At 37.8% G+C, this 18,962-nt stretch overlaps 1 protein-coding gene across 4 annotated transcripts in view; it reads left to right on the forward strand.

The window, feature by feature from the left end:
* Positions 1-18,962, forward strand: part of TBCK (TBC1 domain containing kinase) — a 209,617-nt gene that overhangs the window by 15,588 nt on the left and 175,067 nt on the right. For 3 of the 4 annotated variants that reach the window (XM_070372045.1, XM_005887304.3, XM_070372046.1), the window contains one exon: positions 1,646-1,718. In XM_070372045.1, the coding sequence (XP_070228146.1) occupies positions 1,646-1,718 (73 nt within the window). Of the gene's footprint in view, positions 1-1,645; positions 1,719-18,962 lie in introns of those variants that run through there. The other variant, XM_070372047.1, reaches the window with a different exon arrangement.

An 18,962-nucleotide genomic window follows, 5' to 3' on the forward strand; every position in this document is an offset into this window, starting at 1 on the left:
ACAGAAATGCTGCTTCCCGTTTTGGTTTTCTGACAGTATTGTTTGCTTTTTTCCTTCTAGATCTTCATAGTTGTGCTAAATCACTTGGAATTCAATTTTGCATGCTTTTTTCTGTATTGAATTGAAGAACTAGACCTTTTTATCTCACAGCTTTCTTTCCTATTAATTTTTTTTTCTCTTCATTTCATGGTTTTTCAAATTTAATTTTCTTTAGGTTCCTGTTCAGATCACCTGGAGCTCTTTTTTTTTTCTCCCTGAAAGTGATGGTAGTCATTTGTAGTAGTTTAAATTTTGTGTTTCAGGTCATTCTATATAATGCCACAACCTCAGTTTGAGCTTCCAAGAAGTGACCCATACAATACCCTGCCCTCACACTTCACTTGGTTGCCTGTACACCATTGTCCGTCATGTCTGCTCTCAGCAGGCCAGATCTGACCTTACCTTGAACCAGTGCTTACTGAGAGTTTTTCCTTTTACTGGATCGCCTCCTCTGAAATTTTTCCTGTCTTCTGCTTTCATTTTTCTACCTTTGCCACCAAACCTCTATGTAGTCATCACTATTTCCGGTCCCGTTTTACTTTACTTCTTTTTCTTGTCTGAGTTTGCCATCTGAGAAGGAAATGGCAACCCACTCCAATATTCTTGCCTGGAAAATCCCATGGACAGAGGAGCCTGGTGGGCTACAATCCACAGGATCACAAAGAGCTGGACGTGACTTAGCGACCAAACCACCACCACCACCACCATTTTGTGTTTACTTTCTTCCTTATCTTAGAACTCATTCTGCATACATATATATAAAACCCCAATTTCCTTTAAAAACTTACTCTCCCCTGAAATGACCTTATCAAATCCCCAGCCACTTGTGAGCCCAATTGCACCTTTCTCTGGTTCCTCTCACGTTGTTTCATCTAGAAAGAAAGAGTTTGTTGATCTGCTACTGTGTCAGACAATGTGTCAATCAATAATTAACTAATGATTACATTAAACATATATGGACTGACCTTCAAAACGGTGCTGACTTATTCTTAGACAGTTGATCTGTTGGAAAATAAAAATTCCATCATACTATATATTGTGCTCACGAAAATTTTATATTGTTACTAATCTCAGCAGGCCCCATGATGTTACAAACAATCACAAGTTGATTTTCACTTCCTTCTCCATAATCGTGATTCAGAACATTTCTACTTTTCTCCAGTTTCTGAATTCAGTTTCAGAGACCTTATGTTTGAGCCAGACTGTCAAGACAGTTTGTCCCTAGATCCCAGTTTCCCCTTCACTTCAAAATTTCTTTATATCTTCATCCAAGCTTTTCCTTCTGCTAGCCTGTGTCAGAAGAAGAATTACTTCTTTTTGCCAAAGGTAAACCTTTCCAGCTGTTTTTCCTAATGCACAGGGGAGAAATCATAGAGAAAAACACAAAATGAAGATTGTTATTTGATGTATTGTTTTCTAACACATTTACCTTGTTATTCTAGATATCTGATTTTTATGAAGTTAATATAGACTTTGAAAAGCTCTTTTCAAATATCATTTGTACTATATGTTAATATCTTTAGTGGAGTATATTATTGTGTTACTAAAACATTGTATTAATCAAATATAACGTGCCTTTGTTTTTTTTTCTTTTTTCTTCGCTCAGAGAGATTGGTGGTGGTAGCTGAACACTGTGAACGGAGTCTAGAAGACTTGCTCCGTGAAGGGAAACCCGTGAGGTACTGTGTGTAATAGCAGGACAGTTAAATGCAAAGCAGAAACTGGCAAACAAAAAGGCATTGTACCTAGAAACTGCAGGGTCTTAGTTCCTTCTGTTATTTGTTTAATGATAAAATCCGGTTGTAAATTCTCATTTTAGGAAAATTAATTCACAGGCCTCATAGAAATTCAGCATTGACATTATCCAGTGTTCAGCTTTTGTAGGCATTCTGCAAAGTACTTGACAAAAAGTTACCAAAGAGGATATATGTGAAAACTTGAAATCTTTTTAGTACTAAGCTTTTCTTTAACATAGCTGAAGTTAAGAGAATTTTCCAGAGACAAGTACATGGTAACTTCTCACAGGGGACTGGTATTCCTAGGAACATGGTAAAGTGTATAAACTAAGGCCATGTTGAAGAATAGAGAGAAATACTCATCATGGCTTGGGTGGAATCTAATCATACAGTTTAAATTCAGCTATTTCAATGACATATGAAATTTGCTTTCTATCTCAGGCATTTTTGGAAAGAAAAATGTGTGATCTAAACTTTATTGTAAATGTACTATTAAATGAGCTTCTTCACTGATTTTCTGAAATTATCTTAAAATTATGAAAAATATTTTTAATGAATAAAAGTGTACTAAAGCAATGAAGATTGCTTGCCTTGAGCTTTTATATGATTGTAATTATCCATCCTACATTGAACTGCTGCTGCTGCTAAGTCACTTCAGTCGTGTCTGACTCTGTGCGACCCCGTAGACGGCAGCCCACCAGGCTCCCCCATCCCTGAGATTTTCCAGGCAAGAACACTGAAGTGGGTTGCCATTTCCTTCTCCAACACATGAAAGTGAAAAGTGAAAGTGAAGTCGCTCAGTCATGTCTGACTCTTAGCGATCCCATGGACTGCAGCCCACCAGGCTCCTCCATCCCTACATTGAACAAATATTCCTATTCTTGGTGTCAATACTTTTTAATCATTGCTATATTATAGATAATGATACATCTTTTTCAAGGGTGGAAAAATTTGTGTCTTAATAAATGGTAGTAATTTAATAGCAGCAAAAGAAGTAAGTTAGATAAAAGTATTTTAATTGCTACTTTAAATGGTTTGGTTTAAGTGGTATCTGGAATGCAAGATGCAGATATCAAATCCACTATTGCCTCGCTTGCTTTTTTAGAAAAGTCTAATGTGACCATAGTAATAAAAGTGGCTTTTCTGTATTAAACATAACTTAGTAAATATGTTTTTATAAATATAATTTTTGCATGTCACAAATCTTTGATTATATTTGTTAAAGAGCATATTGCTCTTTGCTCACCAATTTAAATTTATACTTTAATTTATAGGCCACCTATTCTAAAAAAAGAAAAGAAAAATCTTCATGAAAGTTCAGTTCAGTCATTTCCGACTCTTTGTGACCCCATGGACTGCAGCATGCCAGGCCTCCCTGTCCATCGCCAGCTCCCAGAGTTTACTCAAACTCATGTCTGTTGAGTCAGTGATGCCATCCAACCATCTCATCCTCTGTCGTCCCCTTCTCCTCCCCACTTCAATCTTTCCCAGCATCAGGGTCTTTTCAAATGAATCAGTTCTTTGCATCAGGTGGCCAAGGTATTGGAGTTTCATCTTCAACATCAGTCCTTCCAATGAGTATTCAGGACTGATTTCCTTTAGAATGGACTGGTTGGATCTCCTTGCAGTCCAAGGGACTCTCAGGAGTCTTCTCCAACACCACAGTTCCAAAGCATCAATTCTTCTGCGCTCAGCTTTCTTTATAGTCCAGCTCTCATGTATGGAGTCCAACTCAATACCTGACTACTGGAAAAACCATAGCTTTGACTAGATGGACCTTTGCTGGCAAAGTAATGTCTCTGCTTTTGAATATGCTATCTAGGTTGGTCATAACTTTTCTTCCAAGGAGCAAGCATTTTTTAATTTCATGGCTGCAGTCACCATCTGCAGTGATTTTGGAGCCCCCCAAAATAGTCTGTCACTGTTTCCAGTTTCCTCTTCTATTTGCCATGAAGTGATGGGACCGAATGCTGTGATCTTAGTTTTCTGAATGTTGAGTTTTAAGCCAACTTTTTCACTGTCCTCTTTCACTTTCATTAAGAGGCTCTCTAGTTCTTCTTCCCTTTCTGCCATAAGGGTGGTGTCATCTGCATATCTGAGATTATTGATATTTCTCCCGGCAGTCTTGATTCCAGCTTGTGCTTCTTCCAGCCCAGCGTTTCTCATGATGTACTCTGTGCTGCTAAGTCACTTCAGTCGTGTCCGACTCTGTGCAACCCCATAGACGGCAGCCTACCAGGCTCTCCCATCCCTGGGATTCTCCAGGCAAGAACACTGGAGTGGGTTGCCATTTCCTTCTCCAATGCATAAAAGTGAAAAGTGAAAGTGAAGTCACTAAGTCGTGTCTGACTCTTAGCGACCCCATGGACTGCAGCCCACCAGGCTCCTCCATCCATGGGATTTTCAAGGCAAGAGTACTGGAGTGGGTTGCCATTGCCTTCTCCGTCTCATACACATTACTCTGTATATAAGTTAAATAAGCAGGGTGACAATATACAGCCTTGACATACTCCTTTTCCTATTTGGAACCAATCTGTTGTTCCATGTCCAGTTCTAACTGTTGCTTCTCGACCTATATACACATTTCTCAAGAGGCAGGTCAGGTGGTCTGGTATTCCCATCTCTTGAAGAAGTTTCCACAGTTTGTGGTGATCTACACAGTCAAAGGCTTTGGTGTAGTCAATAAAGCAGAAATAGATGTTTTTCTGGAAGTCTCTTGCTATTTCTGTGATCCAGCGGATGTTGGCAATTTGATCTCTGGTTCCTCTTCCTTTTCTAAATCCAGCTTTAACATCTGGAAGTTCACGGTTCATGTATTGTTGAAGCCTAGCTTGGAGAATTTTAAGCATTATTTTGCTAGCGTGTGAGATGAGTACAATTGTGCAGTGGTTTGAGCATTCTTTGGCATTGCCTTTCTTTGGGATTGGAATAAAAACTGACCTTTTCCAGTCCTGTGGCCACTGCATCTGTGTGGCACTGGAACGAGTGGCAGTGAGGAGATACCCCACGTCCAAGGTCAGGAGCGGCAGCTGCTCTTAGCTGGAGTGGGTGTGAGGAGATACCCCATGTCCAAGGTCAGATAAAACCCAGTAAGACACTAGGAGCTGGAGCAGCTGTGAGGAGATACCCCAGGCCCAAGGGCAAAGGAGAATCCCCAGCAAGATGGTAGGAGGGGCGAATTTGTGTTTAGAATCAAACCCTATTCCCACCAGAGACACTCAGAGGGCTCAAACAAACCTTGTGCACACCAGGACCCAGAGACCCCACAGAGACTGAGACTCCTAGGTAGAGGAGCCCCTTAAATTTGTGCCCAAGATGTATCTCATTTGCCTCCTTGTAGTCCCGCCCTGCCTTGGTATTCAATCAAGAAAATGCATGTCCAACAAAATATTTGCACAAGAATGCTTCCAGAAACCTAGTAGCCCCAAATTGGGAAGAATTCAAATGTCCATCAATGGGAGGATAGGTAAGCAGATCGCAGTATGTTAATCAACAATAAAGTGGAATCAACTACTGATATACACAACATGATGAACCTTAGAAACATTATGGTGAGCAAAATAAAGCAGATACGAAAGTCATATTCTTCTAATTACATGAAGTTTTAAAACAATTAAAACTCATTTACAATGGTAGATATGAAAACAGTGCTTGACCCTGGTTGGGCAGTGGGAATACAGGAACTGATTCCAAGTGGCCTTGAGGGAACTTGCTGGGGAATCGACATTTTTACATCTTGATTGGGGTATTACTTATAAAGTACATATACTTGCAAAAGTTGTCAAAATTCACTGACATGTATGCCTTAAGAACATGCATTTCACCTATGTAAATTATACCTCAAAAACTTTTAAGAGCCTGTTGAGATATTTACTTGGCTTGGATTGTGAGTCTCTCATATAGCAACAATATTTGTTGTTAATGAAGATGCTTCATCCAGTGACATACTTTTGTATTTTTTTGTTTCTATAAGAAGAATTAGTATGAATTAGTTATTGTTGAGTAACAAACTACTTCAGCACTTAGCAGCTTAAAACAATAATAAGCATTTATCAATTTATATAATTTCCCTGGGTCAGGAATTCAGGAATGTTCAGCTGAGTGGATTTTTAGCTCAGGATCTCATGTCTGTGCAGTCAGTGTATCAGCTGGGGCTGTAGTCATCTGAAACCTCCATTAGGGATTCGAGATCTTTTTCTAAGTTAGCTCACTCATTTGGTGCTGATTGTTGACAGGAGGTTTAATTTCCTCCCTGTCTTGAGGGCCTTTCTGCAGACCTCTTGGCTGAATTCTTGCAGTATGGTGGTTGGCCTTTCCTAGAGTGAGTGAGTGAATGAGCGGTCTAAGAGATGAGAGGAAACAAAGTGGAACCTGCAATGCCTTTTATGACCTCGCCTCAGGAGTGAGGTCTTATTGGATAGAAAGGTCGGCCATTAACTCTATTCATTTGGGAGTAGACAACACAAGAATGTGAATCCCAGGAATCCAGGGGCATTGGGGGTCATCTTAGAGGCCGGCTATCACAGAAGTCTTGAAGATCATACAAGTATTAAAAAATCTGGGGGCAGGGAATGGGAATGAAATACTAAATCAACATTAACACTAACTGAAAAATAAAGTTCCCAAAATTATTCAGTACTCATTTAGGGCACTTGGGATGGAAGAAAGGAAGACGTTTACACCAGGAAGAGGGGATAAACAATTAAGGGCATGTCCAGAAGTACCAGAGGACATAGCTCTGCTACAACTGGAATTGCTTTACATCATCTAAATTGATGTTACCCAAGGTCTTATGCTCCCAGCCATTGCTGGGGACTCTTTAAACCACAAGCAGAGTAGTTCTCTGTCATCAGGATGGTAGTAACTGTAGGATGTTCCTTCTGATCTCCACGTTTCCTCTCTGCCTGTATACTGATGCATCCTTCTTGGACTTACTAAAAGAACTGAAGGAGAGAGAAGCTGGTGACTCAGAAGACAAATTTCCGTTTTCATCATTTTATCTCAACTCTGTCCTTTTACTTTATTTACATTTGTATTGTATAAGGACACAATTGCCATTGTTTTACCAATAAGATTAAATCCATTAGCTCATGAAAAGTTTTACTTTTCTGTTCCTGTCATTGTTTATCCTTGTTTTAGAGATAATAAATCTCATAGTGTTAAACACCATTAGTCTCAACAGTGTACAGGTATAAAGAGGCCACCTTTCTTTAATGCCTTTGTATATGTCTTCATGAGGATGAAATGTTATAGGTGGATGCATATTCTTTGAATAGTTAGTGGAACATCAATAGGATTAAATGCAAATTTCATATTGTCTTTCATGCCATTTACATAGTCTTTCTCATTTATTTAAAAGAGTCCTTGATAGTCTTACAGGTCTTTGTAATTTCTTCAAGTAAGATATGTTTAAACATTTATGTAAAGTACTTTTTAAAATCGTTTTGGCACTAGATTAAAATTCAGTATTTCCCTTGCTTGTTTTGGAATATAACATTCAGCACTTGCCACCTTTGAGTAAAAATGCTTCTGTCGGGCTCAGTTCCAAGCTGTTATCTGATCTATCCATCTAAATTATCTTTGTTGTAAACTATTTGACTTTCCACATATTTGCATTAATTTTGTCTCCAGTAACAGAGCTGTTTCATGTGCAGAGTTGATGTGCTACAATTTTAATTAATTCTATAACTTGTTTGTGGAAAGTAAGAAGATGTTCTTATGGCTTATAAATCAGTTCTTTCCCTTAACTGCCAAAAGTAAGCATCCTGCACCTGTAAGAAAGGCTGATGAAAAGTAAACAGGAAATCTATTTAGATGGGTTTGCTATTTGAGACCCATGATTTTTACTTGTCCATCTGTCTCTGTTGCAAAACTGTAAGTGTCCACTTGTCTGGTAGCTCAGTTCAGTTCAGTCGGTCAGTCGTGTCTGACTCTTTGCGACCCCATGAATCGCAGCACACCAGGCCTCCCTGTCCATCACCAACCCCCGGAGTTCACTCAGACTCACGTCCATCGAGTCAGTGATGCCATCCAGCCATCTCATCCTCTGCCGTCCCCTTCTCCTCCTGCCCCCAATCCCTGCCAGCATCAGGGTCTTTTCCAATGAGTCAGTTCTTCGCATGAGGTGGCCAAAGTATTGGAGTTTCAGCTTCAGCATCAGTCCTTCCAATGAACACCCAGGACTGATCTCCTTTAGGATGGACTGGTTGGATCTCCTTGTAGACCAAGCTATTTGCAGTTAATTATCCAAACTTAAGCATCATTTAAGGCATCGATCTTACTGGATTTATATTTTAAAGAAAATTTTGCATCTTCTGTAAAATCATTGGTTCAAGGAATAGACTAATGAAAACTAGAAACTTAAGTAAGTAAGAGTCTGGTGTCAATTTACTCACTAATTTTTTTCACAATAAATTTAGTATCTTTAAAGCAATATGTGTACTAAAACATTATGATAGTAATTTGTACCACAACTGTATTGTAATTTAAGACTATCTGGAGTTTTCAGATCTCACTAGAAAATTGTGTTCTTTTTATAATTTTAATAGCCATAAAATGCTTTCAAGAATTCATGTTATCCAAACCAAAGATAATAATTTTGTACTATGACCTGGAACTAATTAATGAGTCAGTCTTTTATGAATTAATGTTATTTGTGGGGTTAGTTTGCTAACTTGGCTTGAAAGAGGAAACTCACCATTTTCTTTAGAATCTATTCAAGCTTGAATCTAAGGAATTAATTTTTAGAGTTTGCTGCTCTCTTTTCAGTGGTTTTTATATGTTACTTGTGCCAGAGTTCTCTCTCTCCAGTATTCTCTCCAGTTTCAGTTAAATGATCAAAATTATTTTCTGGAAACATAGAAGCATGGAATTCAATTAAACTCCTATAACCAGTACATTTCAAGGAAAAAAAAAATAGTGTTTGAAAGATTTGTTTGAAGTCATCTCATATCTGGTGCCTGTGAATCTATTTAATTGCTACCCTAAAGCCAGATTCAAGATACCGAAAAGTGGAAAATCTTAAACTGTATCTCATTTCTAAAATATTTTCCAGAGAATATTTAAAAAGAGATAACACCTTTGTCACTCCCATTAAAGTAAGCATGAGGAAAATGGCTTGCCTTTTAAGTCTAGGTGTTATTTGGAAAGTATTTCCCGATAGAGCATGTACTTTTTCTTAATCTATAAAAGTGCCAGCAAGTAGAGTTCATAGACAGATATTCAGCAGAGTTTTGGCACTGGAGGTAAAGTTCCTGCATTGTCCTCAAATTTTCAAGTGAAGGCAGGGTGAGTAGTGCAGGCATATTTCTTTAATAAAAGGTAGTTTGTCATATGTTTTTAGGGTTATGGTTTTGAAAATTTACCAGAGAAACATCAGCATTGCAGAGGTTATATGTGAAACTTTGATGGGAAGCAGGCTGTGTCTGCAGTTGTTCACTAGCTTGATGGAAAACATGATCTGACTTACTCAATGAGTAAGTTTTATTTGCCCCTATTAAAAGACTGCTCACTCACTGATTTAGATATTCCAAAGGTTTTTTGAACACATTCTAGAGTATGTTCCACAGATGGATAATGAGCCACAGGTCACTGTCATCAGAAATAGGTAGTAGATACTCTTATTTTAGAATATAACCTGAGAGTAGAAGTTAAGACTTTTGTACACATTTTTTGCCTTCAAGGGCCCTAGTTTCAGAATGCATTAGAAATTACAGTAGAGTCAAGTAACTTAGAGATTTATGTAATTGATATTTATTTTTCTTCTAGGTTTACTTGTTTTGTTTAAAGACAGATTCTCCGGGCAAGAATAGTGGAATGGGTGGGTTGCCATACCCTCCTTCAGGGGATCTTCGCAACCCCTGAATCGAACCCAGGTCTCCTGCACTGCAAACAGATTCTTTACCATCTGAGCCACCAGGGAAGCCCTAAAGGCAGAAAATAATGCCCCAAAAAGATGCTTTTCACTCAGGCATGGCATCTTGCAGCTATCTTTTACTTTCTCTCTCTTTTGTACTATTTATACCGTTTGTCACTGAGTATTGTTCATACACCCTTGGTGATATTCTGCTGTCCTCTACATTCTTTAGTTAGGCCTTTATTAACAAAGAGTTTGACTATTGCGTTGCAACATTCTCTTAACTGCTCATACTGCCTTTAGTTTTTCCACACTCCAGTTACTTCTACTTTCTACTGCTATAAGAGTATTGTTAAAGATCAGTGCATGCTAAGTTGCTTCAGTTGTGCCAACTCCTTGAGACCCTATGGACTTTTGCTTGCCAGGCTCCTCTGTCTATGGGATTCCCCAACAGGAATATGGGAGTGGATTGCCATTTGCATTTCTGCTAAAAACATCTGGTGGCTCTGTGTATGTGTGTTTGTGTGTGTGTGAACAAAATGCATTTTATAGCCATTGGATTTGCCTTCAGACTCTAAATTATTTCCAAAGAGTGTCTGAGTTTTTCAAGTAGTTTTTACTGTTGCCAATATATGATTGAAGAGATTGAGTGCCACAGAATTGAAGTGTACCAAGAATACCAAGCTGTGTTTTTGCCCAGTGGTATATCTCTAGTCTTTGGCACAATGTACATAACACTTCTTCAAGTAATTCACTTACCTCTGTCCCCTTCTATACCTTATCACTGAACCAAAGCAAAAACTATATTTTCTCCAAGTTCCTTCTTTACAGTGTATCTCTAATTGTAAGGTACCTTTCCCCTTCTAGCTTATAATTATTTTCCTGCAGTTATTTAATTAAGGAAGGTATAGCTTCCTTTCCAGAGAAGGCAATGGCAAGCCACTCCAGTACTCTTGCCTAGAAAATCCCATGGATGGAGGAGCCTGGTAGGCTGCAGTCCATGGGGTTGCTACGAGTTGGACGCGACTGAGCGACTTTACTTTCACTTTTCACTTTCACGCAATGGAGAAGGCAGTGGCAACCCACTCCAGTGTTCCTGCCTGGAGAATCCCAGGGATGGCAGAGCCTGGTGGGCTGCCGTCTATGGGGTCGCACAGAGTCGGACACGACTGAAGCAACTTAGCAGCAGCAGCAGCTTCCTTTCCTTTAATTAACCGTACATTTTAACATGCATACAGTATTTTTAAATTTTCTGTCTTCCAAAGTTGTTAGCATAAGAGTTTATGTATAATTAATGTGTTAAAAATTAACTGTTGAATGAACTAATAGTTTAGTCATGCAGTTGAATTCCAGTTCCCGATTATCATCCTTTTAATCATGTGTCATAATTCTGTTTCCCAAACAAATGAGTTTTGGTGAAAGTAAGATATAAATGTATCTTAGCAACTTATTCTTTTATTGGAAATACATTTATTTCCAAGATTTTTGTTTGTTTGTTTTCTTTAAAAATGGAGGGCTTCCCAGGTGGTGCTACTGGTAAAGAATCTGCCTGCAATGCAGGAGACAAGACATGAGATGCAAGTTTGATCCCTGGGTCAGGACGATCTCCTGGAGAAGGGAATGACTACCCATTCCTGTATTCTTGCATGGAGAATTCCATGGACAGAGGAGCCTGGCAGGTGACTGTGGTCATAAAGGGTCAGACATGACTGAGTGACTAAATTTTTTTTTTTTGGAATGATTAAAGGAGACAAACTGTCGATTTCCTTTCTCATGACTCTGGAGAATTCACTTCTAAGCTCATGCAGGTTGTTGGCAGAATTCAGTTCCTTGCAATTGTAGGACTGATTTCCCCATTTTCCTTGATTACTATCAGTGAGGGGCTCTCTCAGCTTCTAAAAGTCATCTTCATTCCTTATCATGTGGCTGTCTCCATCTCCAAAGCCAGCAATGGAGAATATCCCTCATATCACATCTTGCTCATTGCTGGCTTATTCCCATTGTTGGTAGAATTTGGTTCCACACACTTGTAGGACTGAGATCCCTGTTTCCTTGCTGGCTGTTGGCCTAAACAGCCATCTTAGCTTCTAGAGGCTGCCACCATTCCTATATCTCTAACCTCTAGATCCAGATTTCAAGGGCTCCTGTGATGAGTTCAGCTATACCATAGAATATAACATGATCATTAAAGTAAAATCTATCCTATTCATCATCTTGGGGATTATGCCAGGTGGACATCAGAAAGTTTGCATTTGGGGAACCATGTTAGAATCCTGTCTACCACAATTTGGTTAGTAAAAATTTGAGAAAAAAATTTTAATTTTATAGCAAGTGTCATTTGGCATTCTCTTTTGTATTAGTAAGTCATTTTGGCTGAGATGGTGGGAACTGTGATGTGTCCGGGGTCACCAGTGCCCAGCTTCAGTGATTCAATAGAAGCACTCACAGAACTCAGATGTTATTTTACTCATGGTTTCATTATACTCACTGCAGCAAAGCAGTACAAAGCGAAATCCAACAAAGAGAAAACTGTAGGGCAAGATAATGGTGGAAACCAGGCCCAAAGCTTTCCCGAGTTTCTCTCCCAGGAGAGTTGTAGAAGATGTACTTAATTTCTCCAACGAAAAAAATGTGACAATATGTGCAAACTATTGCCTATTAGAGAAACTTGTCTGAGCCTAGGAGGAATTTTATTGGTGGTTGGTCACAGAGGTACCTAACACCTGTGTGACTGATTGCAGTTAATGATGCTCCAGACCCCCCCAGAAGGAAAGCAGGTGTTCAACATAAATCACATTGTTTGCACAAGCTATTTAGACAAGCTTCAGTGATTCAAGGCCTCAAATGGGCAAAACTTATCAGTTAAGTTTTCCAAGAGCATAATTCCCCAAAGCCCTAGGAAAATAGGCACCTTTGGGAGAATGTGCAAGATTTGAGATTGATGAGAGATTCCTTTGTGAGGAAGTATTAAAGTAGATTTTATAGCTACTCCAGTAATTCAGGAAATATGTTGTGACTACAGAACAGCGATTGCTGGTCTTGTTCAGTTAGGGTTGTGTACACTTTTTTTCACCCATCAACAAAATATTAGCTCTCCTTTGTTACTGAAACACATTGCCACAAACATAGCAGCTTAAAACAACACAAATTCATTACCTCATGGTTCTGTAGATCAAAAGTCTGTTGGGTTTGGGTGGATTCTCTGCTTCAGGTCTGGCAAAGGCAAAATCAAAGTGTTGACACAGGTTATTTCCTCTAGAGGCCCTAAGGAAGAATCCATTTCCAAGCTTATTCCCGTTGGTGGTGGTATTTAGTTTCACACAGATGTAGGACTGAGATCCCTGTTTCCTTTCTGGCTGTTGGCCAGGAGTTGCTTTTAGCTTCTAGAGGCTACCACCATGCCCTGGCTCGTGGCCCCATTCCATCATTTTCAAAGCTAGTAGCAGCAGGCCCACTTCTTCTGAGGCTTTGAATCTCTGACCTCTTCAGCCACCCTCTCTGACTTTTCTGCTCTGCTTTTCTACTTTAAGGATTCATGTGATTACTGTGGCCCACCTGGAAAATTTGGGGTACTCTCCCTATATAAAATTAGCTGATTAGCAACATAATTCCATCTGCAAAGACCCTTTCCAGCTGCATCTAGACTGGTGGTTGAATTAAAACCCTGGTGACAAGACTCTTGGGAGGATTCTGCATACTACATTCTTTAAACACATAATTACCAAAGTTTTCCCGCCACACTTGTATCTGAATTCCATATTCTTAATTATACCTCAATTTCTGAAAAGATAAATGAGGGGATTCCATGGCAGTCCAGTAGTTAGAACTCTGTGCTTTCACTGCTGTGGGCCCAGGTTCTATCCCTGGTCAGGGAAGGAAGATCCCACAAGCTGTGTGGCATGGCTAAAAAATAAAATGATTAATTAATTAATTAAGCAATAATCCTTTCAACAATTAGAAGCATGTTTAACTTCTGTATTATTGTCAAAAGAATTTTTTCTGAGTCATTCAAGTTGTCAGTTATCTTAAGGAAAAAAATCAACCTTTAATAAGGTTTAAATTCAAACTGTCTTATATGCCATTTTCCAGAATTATAGTCAAGAGTAAAGTAAACCCTTTGTTGTTAATATAAAATTCCTTTTGTGGAGAGGGAGCTACTTCAGTGTCTATGTACAAAAAGACTGGCCAGAGACCGTATAAATATGTTGATATAGAGTGCTGACCTGTTGTTTTCCATTCAGTTCAGTTCAGTCACTCAGTTGTGTCCGACTCTTTGTGACCCCATGAATCGCAGCACACCAGGCCTCCCTGTCCATCACCAACTCCTGGAGTTCACTCAGACTCACGTCCATCGAGTCAGTGATGCCATCCAGCCATTTCATCCTCTGTCATCCCCTTTTCCTCCTGCCCCCAATCCCTCCCAGCATCAGAGTCTTTTCCAATGAGTCAACTCTTCACATGAGGTGGCCAAAGTACTGGAGTTTCAGCCTTAGCATCATTCCTTCCAAAGCACACCCAGGACTGATCTCCTTCAGAATGGACTGGTTGGATCTCCTTGCAGTCCAAGGGACTCTCAAGAGTCTTCTCCAACACCACAGTTCAAAAGCATCAATTCTTCAGTGCTCAGCCTTCTTCACAGTCCAACTCTCACATCCATACATGACCACTGGAAAAACCATAGCTTTGACTAGATGGACCTTTGTTGGCAAAGTAATGTCTCTGCTTTTGAATATGCTATCTAGGTTGGTCATAACTTTTCTTCCAAGGAGTAAGCGTCTTTTAATTTCATGGCTGCAGTCACCATCTGCAGTGATTTTGGAGCCCCAAAAAATAAAGTCTGACACTGTTTCCCCATCTATTTGCCATGAAGTGATGGGACCAGATGCCATGATCTTCGTTTTCTGAAACACTTTTTTATTTTTTAGGCCAAATACATCTTCAATTGAAAGTTTTAGTGAAGTAATAGGTACATGCTATTTTGATAGAAAGCATGATTGAGTGCACAAGAGTAAGGAACTAGAGTAAGGAAGAAAGAGAAGACTGGATTTGGGATGGGGAATATTTGTAATAGAGATTATAAACTCATTTGAGGTTGCTGCTGCTAAGTCGCTTCAGTCATGTCCGACTCTGTGCGACCCCATAAACAGCAGCCCACCAGGCTCCCCCGTCCCTGGGATTCTCCAGGCAAGAACACTGGAGTGGGTTGCCATTTCCTTCTCCAACGCATGAAAGTGAAAAGTGAAAGCGAAGTCGCTCAGTCGTGTCCGATTCCTAGCGACCCCATGGACTGCAACCTACCAGGCTCCTCTGCCCGTGGGTTTGCCAGGCAAGAGTACTGGAGTGGGGTTAGGCAGGTAATTTAAGTGAGTAAAGTATACCGAACTGAAACTGGGTTAAACTGGAAAGCAGGTAACATTGAAAAGAGGCAGCTAATCTTCATTCGGGAGCTGCAGCCTCATGTTGCCTTGTGAGAATGTGTCCTGGTGTTACCGTCTCTTTCAGATTTTCTAAAGGACTTAGATTCTAGATTCTTATATGAGAACCTCTGAATTTCTTAACATTTTCAACTAGTTAAAAAGTTTTAAAACACCGTGACCCAAGCAAAACAAAGTAATGAGCTAAATTTGGCCAATGGGCAGCCAGTTTACAATAGCTGGTCTAAGAATCTTAAGTTATTGCTGGCAGAAACTTTATGGTTTATCTGATTTAAATGAATGGGGGTCATGTTGAAAAGAAGGGAAAAGTACTGGTTTTTCTTTTTAACTTTTAAGAGTCATTCACTTATTTAACACATTGGAAAGAAAAGGTGAAATATCTGGCTTTTCTAATTTTACTAGTGTGGTGGGAATTATATACTTGTAAAAAATTGTTTTTTGTTTTAATAATAGAATGATCTGAGAATGATCGGACCCATCTGTGTTGGAAATTATTTTCACCTATGAAAACTTTATGCTTTAAAAAAATCTGTATAGCCTCAGTGGTCAACTGTCACAGCATTTTTTCCATTTACTGATTGTTTTGCCTCTTATTAAGCAAATTAATTCCTTCAGTGAGTGAGGACATTTCAGTAAACTAACTCAGATAGGAGTTACACTGACTTTAAGGGAACACCTTGAATTTTATTCTGTGGTATTATCTGTACCCATGAAAAGCAAAAGAAGGAGCAGATAGTAATTAAATTAACCAGTCCAATTTCCTATTAGGAATGTTTGAAAAGCAGAAACTGCTGAGTTGATAAATTATAAGATGTCAACACATAAAAGAACACAAATAAGTACTTGCAATAAGTATGTAAGAAGCTCAGAGGGTACTTTTTATTGTCTGATTTTTATCTTTTTTTTTTTTTTACTATTTTTTTAAAATGACTGTGGTAGTGGTTATAATATACATCCTTAATTTATCATAGTCTTCCATGAATTAATATTATGCCAGTTCATATATAATGTCAGAATCTTATAACGATATACTTCTATTCACCATCCTCCTACCCTTTGGTATTGTTGTCATACATTTTACAGTCTATATTAAAGACCTTGAGAAATGAGGAAAAAAATTCTTTTGCATTTAACCACATGTTTACCATTTCCTGAACTCTTAATCCTTTCTTTTGATCCAGGTTTCCATCTGGTATCATTTTTCTTCAGTCTGAAAAACTTCCTTTAAAATTTCTTTTAGTTCAAGTCTGATATAGGCAAATTCTTACAGATTTCAGTCACCTGAAAATGTCTTTATCTGTATATATATGATATATATATCTTTGTCTATATATATCACCTTAAATTTTTTCCTGGTTAATATTTTTTATTAAAAAATTTAAAACATAGCAAAGTTGAAAGAATTGTACAATATACCTATATCCTACAATTAACATTTTTCCATCTTTTTCCTTATCATATAACTGCCCATCACACTACCTGCTCATCAACTCATTCTGTTATTTTGATGTGTTTCAAAGTCGGTTACACTATCAGTGAACTTTAACCCTAACTCTTTCAGCATATATATCATTGGGTATAATTCAGTATGTATTTATGATATCTTTTTAGGTAAAATTTATGTTCAGTGAAGTATGAAAACTTGTGTATCGTTTGATGGATTTTGAACAATAAATGCATCTCTGTAGCCCCAATACACATCAAGATTAGGTCACTACCATCTCCCTAGAAAATTTCCTAGTGTCCCTTCCCAGTAAATCTTTGCAGTTCACCCTACCCTTACCTCCCAGAGGCAACCACTTTTCTGAATTTTCCCCCTAAGATTAGTTTTGCTTATTTCAGCACTTATATAATTAGAATTATACAGTATAGACTTTTTTCTGTAAAGATTCTTTCTTTTACCCAAATGTTTCTAAAAGGCATCTAAATGGTTTCATGTACTTATCTTATTCCTTTTTTTATTGTTGTGATGCATTATATTTTATCAATATGCATTTAGCAATTATCCCTTTATGAACTCCTGGGAAATTTCCAGGTTTTTGGCTATTATAACAAGTTGCTGTGAATGTTCTCATAAATCTTTTTTCTGTTTGTGGGCAAATGTTTTCATATCTCTGGGTATATATCTAGCAGTAGAATTGATGGCGTATATATGTATAAGCATATGTGTCTGTGTATGTATTTATATAAGTATATAATTAATACTATTAGAAACCACCAGACCTTTTTCCAAAGTTTTGTACCTTTTACATTTCTGCTTACAGTGTATGAGGGCTCTAGTTCCTCCATATCCTTGTCAGCAGTTAATGTTTCATTCATTAGTCATTGTAGTGAGTATAAAGTGGTATCTCACTGTAAGTTTAATTTGCATTTCCATGATGACTAAAGATGTCGAGTGCTTTTTTGTGTAATGTCGAGTGCTTTTTTGTGTACTTACTTAGCAATCATATCATGACATACATATCTGTTCAATTTGAGGGATCACGTTTTTACATGGGTTATTTGCCTTTTTATTACTGATTCATAGTCATTCTTTGTACATTCTCTATAGTCTCCATAAACATGCTTTGCTAGATATTTTTTGCAGGTGTTTTCTGCCAGTATGACTTGCCTATTCTTAAGGTGTATCTTAATAAACAGAGTTATTATTTATAATGAAGTCTAGTGTATTGATTTTTCCTTTCATGGTTATTGTCTTTTGAGAAACCTTTACCTCTTCCCAAGTCATAAAGATATTCTCATATGTTTTCTCCTTAGAAGCATTATAGTTTTAGATTTTATGGTGGATCTTTGATCTTTCTCAATTTAATATTTGTATATGATGTTCAAGTTCACTTTTTGCCATATGGATGTACAGTTGTTCCAACTCTATTTGTTTAAAAGATTTTACTTGTCCCATTGAATTGCTTTAGTGTTTTTATTGAAAATTAAATGGCCATGTAACTGTAGGTCTGTTTCTGGCCTTCTGTTTTGTTTCATTTATCTCTTTTTCTATCCTTATGCCAGCGCCATACTGTCTTAATTATGCTAACTTTATAGTAAATCTTGAGTCAGGAAATAAAAGTTTCCAAACTTTGTTCTTTTGTTTCAAGATTGCTTTAAATATCTTTGGTTGTTTGCATTTCCAGATATATTTTATAATAAGCGTCTCAGTTTCTGAAAATGTCTGTTGGTATTCTGATTGGGATTGCACTGCATCTACAGACCAATTTGGGAACAACTGACGTCTTAACAATATTGTCTTCCAATAAATGAACATGTTGTTTCTATCCAAATTTTTAAGTCTTCTTTAATTTTTCTGAGCAATATTTTATAGTTTATAATGTAGATTTCTTGTTCTTTTGTTAAGTATATTCCACAGTATCTTAGGTTTTGTTGTGATTACATTTATTACAAAATTGTTTTATCTTCCTTGTTCTGCTACCTCGTGTGTAAAAATGCAAGCAGCAAAGGAATAATATATAAAAATACAAACATGAAATAGGTCAAGAAAAACACAAGGCATGAAAATTGTAAGAAAAATGAAGCAGAGGAAGGATAAAAAGGGAAGAAAAAGTTGAAAACATTTCTACTTAATGATGATATAGTTCTTTATGTGCAAATCCTAAGGAGTTAAAAAAAAAAAAACTACTCTTTGAATTAACAAGGAGTTTAGTAAGGTCATAGGAAAGAAAGCTGATATGAAGATATCAGCAATAAGATGTTCGAATATGTTGCTTGCTTAGCAATTACTTACCCAAACTGTTTAGCCTCTAACTTTTTTCTTAAGTGTTTTCAATTAAATCTTCCTTTTGGAAGATTAAGGAATCCAATGAGGTAGAAAGTGATTTTTTAATGCAGTCTTTGAATAATATTAAGGTCTAGGATAGATTCACCAGCTTATAGTCCCTAGAACTT

The sequence above is a fragment of the Bos mutus genome, chromosome 6 (assembly GCF_027580195.1).
Source record: "Bos mutus isolate GX-2022 chromosome 6, NWIPB_WYAK_1.1, whole genome shotgun sequence".
Taxonomy (NCBI): Eukaryota; Metazoa; Chordata; class Mammalia; order Artiodactyla; family Bovidae; genus Bos; species Bos mutus.